General features: G+C 40.4%; 2 protein-coding genes across 4 annotated transcripts in view; one reads left to right on the top strand and one right to left on the bottom strand.

Moving 5' to 3' along the window:
* The window catches only part of mpzl1l (myelin protein zero-like 1 like), a 7,410-nt gene extending 3,814 nt beyond the window's left edge, over window positions 1-3,596 (bottom strand). Inside the window, exons 1-4 of the mRNA XM_043231781.1 lie at window positions 3,427-3,596; window positions 2,537-2,706; window positions 2,249-2,462; window positions 1,430-1,559 (exon numbers count right to left, since the gene is read on the bottom strand). Of these exons, the coding sequence (XP_043087716.1) occupies window positions 1,430-1,559; window positions 2,249-2,462; window positions 2,537-2,706; window positions 3,427-3,499 (587 nt within the window). The 5' untranslated portion in view covers window positions 3,500-3,596. The remainder of the gene's footprint in view (window positions 1-1,429; window positions 1,560-2,248; window positions 2,463-2,536; window positions 2,707-3,426) is intronic.
* A 2,946-nt stretch (window positions 3,597-6,542) lies between these two features.
* On the top strand, window positions 6,543-9,264 carry psmg1 (proteasome (prosome, macropain) assembly chaperone 1). 3 transcript variants are annotated; one of them, XM_043231767.1, is made up of 7 exons: window positions 6,545-6,766; window positions 7,555-7,640; window positions 7,712-7,869; window positions 7,965-8,027; window positions 8,101-8,299; window positions 8,712-8,833; window positions 9,138-9,264. In XM_043231767.1, exons 1-7 carry the CDS (start codon window positions 6,642-6,644, stop codon window positions 9,213-9,215), a joined length of 831 nt encoding a protein of 276 aa, XP_043087702.1. In that variant the 5' UTR covers window positions 6,545-6,641; the 3' UTR covers window positions 9,216-9,264. The 3 variants fall into 3 exon arrangements, with proteins under 3 accessions (XP_043087704.1, XP_043087702.1, XP_043087703.1); XM_043231768.1 differs by having other exon boundaries at window positions 8,712-8,868; window positions 9,091-9,264; XM_043231769.1 differs by lacking the exon at window positions 7,965-8,027 and having other exon boundaries at window positions 6,543-6,766.
* Window positions 9,265-9,561: the final 297 nt, after the last annotated feature.

The raw sequence follows: 9,561 nt of genomic DNA, 5'->3' as shown, positions 1-9,561 counted from the left end.
GCAAACACAAATGGCATGAGAGATGAAAGTAGTATGATTCAAACGCCACAACAGCAGCTGCTCTGATCAAAACACACACGGACCTCGGACAGATGAGACGACACACACACACACACACACACACACACACATGTGAGCTGGCGGGGTTAATGACACACTGCACACTGCAGACACACACCGGTCATGTGACGTCTCATATTTCACACACCACGCAGCAGAAATATTTCCTCCTTTATGTTTTGGTTTATCAGAAGATTCTCTGCAGCTCTGTTTTCATGCTCTCTTCATTAACTCCCTTCAAACACATCACTCCAACGAGCAGCTCTTGAAGGTAATGTTCCCGTGTAAACCTACATCTTTACATTTCATGTCAATAAAACACAATCATATCAAAGATGACTCTTAGACTATTACTACCAGAATTATTGCAGTTAACTAGAACTAAACAAAAGTATAACCATTACTTGAAATTAAACTGCCACGTCAACTTTATTTTTTAAAAACAAAAATAACTAAAACGGGGAAATAAAGTCCTAATAAAAATAAGCTTCAAAATAAGAACTAAAATAGTATCTCAATTATACTGAAATAATACTGCTATTATAATAATAATAAATAACTTTTTTTTAATTATTATATATTCACCACTAATAAAAACTTAAAGTAAATACTATTTTTTTTTCCACATAAGTCCTGACAGTTTGAGTTAAAACGTGTTGATTCTCTTGACTTTACTATAAGCTCTCATTAGTTAACATCAGTTAATACATTAACTAACATTAAAGAGGAATTCATTATTTTTTACTGTATGCATTTGTTAGAATTAGTTAAATAACATACAACTGTCCGTTATTAGTTAATGTTAACAAAAAATAAATAATTAGTGATGTATTAGTAAATATCAAAATTAAAATGAGTTATTAAGTTAACTAATGTTAACTAATGAAAGCCTACTGTAAAGGATTCTCACACAGCTCTACAGTCCTCAGGTCTGCGGTGAAATATGAGATGTTTGTGAGGTTCATCAGGGTTAAACTCAACACTAAACCTGTTTCAGACCCACACAGAGTCTGCTTTAGTCTCAGATCAGACACCATGCTCCATGCAAGAGTTAACCGGTTAAACCACACGAATCGAGATCTTCTGACTCTTTCTGGAGTGTGTTCTGAGTTTAGTTCTGGACAGAAGATGGCGCCGCACGCTTCAGAAACAGCTCTGATCCTCAAATAATCCTTGGTGAGATCGAAAGCTGAAGCGAATCGAAGTGTTCACAGTGACCCTTTTAATCAATCTGAGACTCTTCTTCTTCTTCAGATTTAAAAACTAGAGCGCCATCTTCTGTTAAACTCTACACCCCTTCCAGAGAGGACCTCCACACGTTCAGAAGATCTCAGGACCGAGCTCCACGCGCTTCACCCGTTACACGTACCCTTGGTAGTCGTTACTGGACTCCTGTCGTCTGATGATCAGGTAGGTGACCACGGCGATGATGATGATGCCGATGACGGCCCCGATCACGCCGCCCACGATCACGGCCGTGCTGGACTGAGGAAGAGCCTCTGAACAGAGAAACACTCGCTGAGAGCCGCCATGAAGACTCGCGTTCAGAAGAAAACATCCACGCTTTAACATGCAATACTTGTATGAGGAGAAATTACGTGTTTCTTTTTTAATCCCAAATATCATGTTCCGTGAAAATATTTGGTGGCACTTTATTTTAAAGTACGTTTACCTACATGCACTGTACTCACCCAAGAAAGTACTGTATATTGTAATCTCTACAATTACTCTAAAAGAAAGTGCTACCAGACATTTAGTACATTTTTCTATCAAGACTTCATTTTTGGTTAGTAGTGTGCATTTATAAGAACTTTGTTTGGACAAATTTGGTAATTTGTTATATATATATATATTTTTTTCACACTTGGATAAAAAAATAGTTCTCCATCCAGTTGTGCTCATAAGTTTAAGTATCGCCCGCAGAATGTGCAAAATTAAACATTAATTAAACAAAAAGAGGAGGTATCATAAAAACTGCATGTCATTTTTTATTTAGCACTCTCCTGAACGAGCTATTTCACATAACATGCGCCGAAGACTCGATTACTAACATATTTCAAGGGGGTATGTAAACTTATGAGCACAACTGTACATTTAGGATGCATAAAACTCAATTTCAAAAAACGGACTGGTTTTGTAGCCCGCGGTCACATGTAAGTGCCAGGATGTTCCGGGCGAAGGCGCTCACCTTTCATGACCACCCTGACTTTAATGATGGACACCTGTCCGGAGATGTCTGGAGGATTCTTCACGTCGCAGCTGAACGTCCCGTTGTCCTTGAACTGCATCTGAACCACACGGATCGACACGTCCTTCTTGTTCATGTCTCCGGCCCATTCCACACGAGACTTAAACTGCGGCACGGTACCCGGAAACGGCTTCCCGCCGGAGTAGTAGAAGAACTGCGGAGGAGAAGCGTACGTGAACGTCAACCTCATACGTGACCATGAGCTGAGTGCCGGTGAAGGGCTCTTACTGAGGTGGGCTGTCCGGCTTCTCCCTCCGGAAGGAAGGACCACACCACTGACGCTAAACTACTGATCACTTCTCTAGACTTGAAACTACAGGAAAGAGTGGCTGTGGTCCCGTTCTCCACATACACCTCGGCAGGAGTGAACACGTCTATCGCCGACACGCCACACACACCTGAAACACAATCACACACACACACACGCTGAAATAACACACTTTCACTCTGCTCTGTATAGCATAGAGCTGAACGATTACCACAAAAAACAGACATGATTTACTCAATCATTACATTCACTATAATACACTTCAGTACTTTAGTTAGTTTTCTCCCTTTAAATACAGACATACAGAGCATGTAATAGATGTCATTTAAGGATTTATACCACTTAAAACCATTAAAATAAAACATAAAATATTTAATGATGAAGTCAGGTACTGATTATTTGAGTCTTTATTGTTCGTCTTTTGTGTTTGGCAAAGGCTGGTCATTCGGGTTTTATTAATTAACTATTAAACATTTGCAATAACACGCGATAATGAATAAGTAAATAAGCTATGAATGTAAGTTACAAAATGTTTAGAGGTTGTTTTCGTGAGTAGATGTGTTATAATGTAATGAAGAGGGAGGCTAATGTGCTAACAGAACAATACGAGCTAAACGTCCTGACCTGAGAAACGCGTTAAACTCTCGCACACTCTGTAATTAAATCATCTCCTTCAGAACATTACATTACTACAACACGAGAGATGTTCCTTATAGCTTCGGTTTATGGACTATTCATGTAAAATCACAGATAATAACGTTACCGGAAGCTAGCAGGTTAGCATGCAGCTCCGCTAACGCTCACAGATCATGAGATCAAAACACCTCAGAGAGACACAAATCAAACTCACCAGCGTAAACAAACACCGCGGAGACACACAACAAAACATGGTTGTGTGTGGAAATCGGAAGCCTTATTTCCATCCTTTAGATTTCATAAATATCGTCCGAGTACCGGAACCTCCGCGTTTGTTTACAGCATCAGACTGACGGAGTCTCGACTGATCCCGGATCAGAGTCACCGGCGACCGCGCGGCTGAACCGAACACACCTCTGATCTCAGATCAGACTCACTGCTCAAACTACTGATCTCAGATCAGACTCACTGCTCAAACTACTGATCTCAGATCAGACACACTGCTCAAACTACTGATCTCAGATCAGACTCACTGCTCAAACTACTGATCTCAGATCAGACTCACTGCTCAAACTACTGATCTCAGATCAGACACACTGCTCAAACTACTGATCTCAGATCAGACTCACTGCTCAAACTACTGATCTCAGATCAGACTCACTGCTCAAACTACTGATCTCAGATCAGCTCAAACTACACTCAGACTCACTCAAACTACTGATCTCAGATCAGACTCACTGCTCAAACTACTGATCTCAGATCAGACTCACTGCTCAAACTACTGATCTCAGATCAGACTCACTGCTCAAACTACTGATCTCAGATCAGACACACTACTGATCTCAGATCAGACACACTGCTCAAACTACTGATCTCAGATCAGACTCACTGCTCAAACTACTGATCTCAGATCAGACTCACTGCTCAAACTACTGATCTCAGATCAGACTCACTGCTCAAACTACTGATCTCAGATCAGACTCACTGCTCAAACTACTGATCTCAGATCAGACTCACTGCTCAAACTACTGATCTCAGATCAGACTCACTGCTCAAACTACTGATCTCAGATCAGACTCACTGCTCAAACTACTGATCTCAGATCAGACTCACTGCTTAAACTACTGATCTCAGATCAGACTCACTGCTCAAATACTGATCTCAGATCAGACTCACACTCAAACTAATCTCAAATCAGACTCATTGCTCAAAACTACTGATCTCAGGTCAGACTCACTGATCTCAATGATCTCAGATCAGACTCAAATCTAACTAATCTCAGATCAGACTCTTCAAACTCCTGATCTCAGATGTTTGGTTGGTTGAAAGAATTTTTTTGCTATCTACCTTTTTATCTTAGTTTAACTTTCAGATCAGATTTTTAAACTACTGATCTCAGATCAGACTCACTGATAATATTTCTAATATACAGAATACACTTCTAATCTCAAATCAGACTCATTGCTCAAACTCTACTGATCTCAGGTCAGACTCTCTGATCATATTTTGGACATAATACTCTGATCTCAGGTCAGACTGATCTCAAGTGAGTTATACCAAATCTAATAATGCTGATCTCTTTAGTGTCCTGACCGTCTTTGGTTGGTTGAAAGAATTTTTTTGATATCTACCTTTTTATCTTAGTTTAACTTTATTTATTTTTATAGGAAGATAGGTTTGATACATGTTTTATTTGATGTGTTTTAAGTGATTTATTTTGAACACATCACCTCCGAGTCAAACATATTCAGGAATACCAGGAGGAGTTATATCAGAAAGTAACCAGGCTGATGCAGACGTTTGAGCTCCGCTGAATGAATTTATAGATATTTATACTAGCAAAGTCATTTTTTCTGCAGCTCTGATTGAGGCGGGCTCTCTGTGATTCTGCCAAACCCCGACTCAAAAACACAAAGAAAACCAAAATATTCAGGAATACCAGGAGGACAGCTTCTCAGGAGAAAGTACCCTCAGCGGTGAGAGTACAGCATCGCAGGAGAGTCTGAATAATAACCTAACCCTCAATCAGTACCATCAATACTACACCTCAGTTAGACAAATGTGGAAGTACAGCTCTTATATAAATACATAGATAATAACACATAGTGTAAAGCAGTTAATGAGCTCAAGTCTATTTACAGACTGAGTCTTCTCCTAAAGTCTTGATGTCAAAGCAAAATGGAGGAGGGCTAAAAATATTTCACATTTACAGACAAAAAAATCTGAATATGTTGCATAATAAAGTGCAATGACCTGGTCTACCCACCAGGCAGACGCTTAGTAGGAGCTCATAAATAAACATAAATAGTGCATGAGCATTGTTGGGGAAAGTTATGTATTCAGATTACTAGCAAAGCACCACATTACGTTTTATTTTAAAAGGAAACAAAGTTCCTTTGTTTCTCATGTATTGACTGACAGCTCTGGGGTTGCCATGTTGAGAGAAATCAGGTGTTGTGTGTGGACATGATCTAGACTAAATATCAACATGTATTTACTCAAAAACACATGCAGTGCTCCTTAAAATCAATAAAAACAGATAAATAGAAATTGCATTTTATTAAACAATATCTTTGTTACTGACCTTCGAAGATCTAATTTAATCAGACCAATAAACAAAAATGCCACATTAGTGTTTGATTTGAGTTCTTTCTGAATAGTGTTGAGCTTTCTTCTTCATGTGATGAGGTTTTACTTCAGACTGAAGCTATTCATCTCACTTTTGGTGTGAAAGGACTATATATTTTTTTAAAAAAACTTGTAATTAAAAACAAACAAGCACGTCCTGCCCAGATTTAAAACACAACTTGAAAGTAACATAATGCATCGCTTTCCATAAAAAGTGACTAGGTAACTTTTTCAGGGAGTAACACAATACTGCAAAGCATTACTTTTGAAAGTAACTGATTATAAGCTAGTTATGAGCTGGCTGGGAGTTTATAACTAGTTCATAACCTGAGAGATTGTATGTCAGGTAAAGCATGGGCCTTCAAGAAACCTCTGATTAAAAGGGTGCATGAATATTATTGCTATATATTTTTAATCTCATCTCTTTAACATTTGATCACTAACACCTAAAATAAAACCAAAGATGTGAAACTGTCATCTGCACTTTACATGTAGAATTAACTTTATTTACATCTGGAAGTGCTTTGAACACAAGACTCGACATTTATTTTGTATCTGAAATAAACATCTTCATCAAGATCTCCAACATCCTGGTCATGCCTTAAATCATATCTGAATCCAGAAATAATCTGTTTATTTTCACCTCATACTCCCGAGGATTACGAAGGACACGTTTCCGCCTTTAAAACAAAGTAAAAGTCTTCTGTCGTAAAGTACTTCCGGTGTGTGTCGCGCTAGCAGCGGCCGTTACGCAGCGCCTCTGAGTTTTATCGAGTGATTTAATCTCACAAATCGTTTAATATGGCCACGTTTTTCGGGGAGGTTTTATCGGTGTACTCCAGAGCTGTCGAAGAGGATGAGTATGATGATATGACGAATGAAAACGAGGAAGATGAGCAGATCCGCCGCGAAATAGAGGAGAAGAGGTGAAGTCACGTGTCATATTTATTCCTAATCTAACGAACAGAGTCAGTAATATCTCAGAGAAAGTCTGAATCAGTTTAATTAGAGAAAGAATAACAGTTTCGGGGTAGTTTCGGTTTCAGTTCAGAAGAGTCTGTGCTGATCACGTGATTCTGAGCATCATTAGCCGCCTAATAAATCATATAAACTCTGAAATTATTATACAATATTGATTGTAGAGTACATAAGGTTAAGTCAGACAAAAGCTTTCGAAATTAAGGTTTTTACATTTTTTAAAGACGTCTCTTCTGGTCTCCAGGTCTGCATTCATTTAATCCAAAATAAAAATATAAAATATGAAATATTTTTACTGTAACTGCTTTCTGTCTGAACATCTATGAAATGTAATTTATTCCTGTGATTTTAAATGTGAATTCTCAGCATCATCGCTCCAGGCTTTGATCAATTTAAAGCATCCTCGTTAAATAAAAGTATTAATTTCCACCCCCACCCATTCTAAACAATAAATTAATTAAAATAGAAACAATATTTTATGATGTTACAAACGCCTTTTATTTCAGATAAACGCTGATCTGTGGATCTTTAATGTTTCTAATCATTGAATCAGTATATTATTCTGATTTCTGAAGATCGCGTGATGCTGAAGACCGGAGGAATGATGCAGAAAAACAGAAATAAACGACACTTTAACACACATTCAGAGAGGAAAGGCTGTTTTAAATGCTTGAAGTGTTTCTCAGGAGTGTGTCTGTGTGTGTCTGTGTATGTGTGTGTGTGTGTGTTCTCTCAGGTGTGTTCAGGTCCGCTGGCTCTCTGAGACGGAGGGCCCCGTGCCGTGCTCCGATCTGATCGTCTCCGTGGGTCCGAGCGCCGCCGGTGAGTTTAAAGCAGCGTCCGAGCGTCCGTCCGGTGTGTGTGTGACTCTGACTTCACTCGCTCTGTTTCAGGATTCGTCTCGGCGTACGTCCTGAGCTCCGGGGACTGGACCCCGCTGGCCTGGGTCTCTCTCTGGAACGAGCGGAGCCCGGGAGCGGGACGACCGGACGCGGCCCCGGGCCCCGGAGAGCCGTCCTGTGTCCTGTACCAGCAGAAACACAACCCAGCGGTATACACACACACACACACACACACACACACTGTACGAGTCGAGGTAGAGATCATGTCAGATGTGTGTAAAGCTGGTCCTCTGACCGCGGGCAGGTGCTGGTGTGTCGGTGCTCGTGCTTCGTGGCTGAAGACCAGCAGCTGGAGTGGACCGAGAAGGTGAGCGCGGACGGAGCGGTCATTGGTCAGCGCTCCGGAGCCGAGGCTCACTGGTGTTTCTGTCGGTCCTCAGGTGCTGGGCTGCGTCCAGACGAGGGATCTGAAGGTGACCGTTCTGTCCGACTGCAGCGCGGCCGAGTACAAGACGTCAGACTACCTGAGCGAGAGCGCCGGGCCCTTCCTGCGCTCCCTGAGGACCGCCGCGCACACGGGCCCCGTGGCCAGTCCGGCCCTCGAGCCGCCCAACATCAGCAGCGGCCTGGCGGCGGCAGGTACCTCCACCGGCTTCTCTTCATGTACCATAACACACTAACCTCTGGCGTGTGTTAGTGACACCAGGATTTTCTGGTCAAATAAAAAGTAGTGTGACTAATTGAAAAAGTAACTTGTTTCTTGTTTGTAATAATTCTACTGTAATCAGGTTCTGAGCATTCATAGAATTCATCACAAGGTGTTCTTGTTACAGTGTACTTCTACAGTAATTCTACAGTTAAATACTGAATAATATTAATAAATACTGTACTTACTGTATGGTTAGGGTTTGAGTTACATGTAATTATAATTTATTGTTATTATAATAGTAAGTACATGGAACAAGGAGACGTTAAGGTACACATTTTTGTAACTTGATTACTAATCCAGTGTGTGTGTGTGTGTGTGTGTGTGTGTGTGTGTGTGTGTGTGTGCTCAGTCACTGTCAGGTTCAGCAGATATCAGCTGTTCTCTATCAGTGCTACAGTGATGTTCCTCATCCAGACTCCCTCAGCATGCAGACGTACAGAGCAGCTGTGAGCTCTGTGCTGAAGGTGAGTAACCTGACCGTCTCTGATCTTCTCTGAAGGTCTCGCTGAGGTCTCTGAGGTGTTTCTGATCTTCTCTGAGGGTCTCTCTGAGGTCTCTGAGGTGTTTCTGATCTTCTCTGAGGGTCTTTCTAAAGTCTCTTGAGGTGTTTCTGATCTTCTCTGAAGGTCTCTCTGAGGTCTCTGAGGTGTTTCTGATCTTCTCTGAAGGTCTTTCTAAGGTCTCTCTGAGGTCTCTGAGGTGTTTCTGATCTTCTCTGAAGGTCTCTCTGAGGTTTCTGAGGTGTTTCTGATCTTCTCTTGATTGCAGCTGGATCTGAGTCCCAGCGCAGACGAGCTGCAGAAGATCACACGAGTCGGCGAGCTTCAGAGCAACCTCTACACATGAAGAAAGCTCTGTGCTTGAGTTTGTACATTAAAGATGTGATGTTGATTTATCTTGCTGTGATGTCAGTGTCTTTATTTAGTTTGAGGGAATTGGACACGAGGTGGCGCCACAACCATCACTTACTACAAACAGCTGCTCAAAAAAACCTGAAACCAATAGATTTTGTTATAAAAATATATATATATATATTAATAATAATAATTGTATTTTGCCATTTATTTTTATTATGGGAATATTTATTATAATTTTAATGTTTAATTAAAAAAAGACCTTTTCATATATTTAAAAAAAGCAGTAAATATCAATTAGAAAATAAAGCAATGAAACCTCAACAAAAGTCACTTAA

Source organism: Puntigrus tetrazona, unplaced genomic scaffold (genome assembly GCF_018831695.1).
Source record: "Puntigrus tetrazona isolate hp1 unplaced genomic scaffold, ASM1883169v1 S000000416, whole genome shotgun sequence".
In the NCBI taxonomy this organism is placed as follows: Eukaryota; Metazoa; Chordata; class Actinopteri; order Cypriniformes; family Cyprinidae; genus Puntigrus; species Puntigrus tetrazona.
The sequence above is the reverse complement of the archived record's forward strand: the minus strand, read 5'-3'. Positions and strand labels throughout refer to the sequence as shown.

Excerpts from the sequence above, each read along its gene's own strand:
- psmg1 (XM_043231767.1), top strand. The coding sequence starts at position 6,642 with ATGGCCACGTTTTTCGGGGAGGTTTTATCGGTGTACTCCAGAGCTGTC. Across the intron at positions 6,767-7,554 it reads CGCGAAATAGAGGAGAAGAG|GTGTGTTCAGGTCCGCTGGC; the intron begins GTGAAGTCACGT and ends GTGTTCTCTCAG. Across the intron at positions 7,641-7,711 it reads CGTGGGTCCGAGCGCCGCCG|GATTCGTCTCGGCGTACGTC; the intron begins GTGAGTTTAAAG and ends GCTCTGTTTCAG.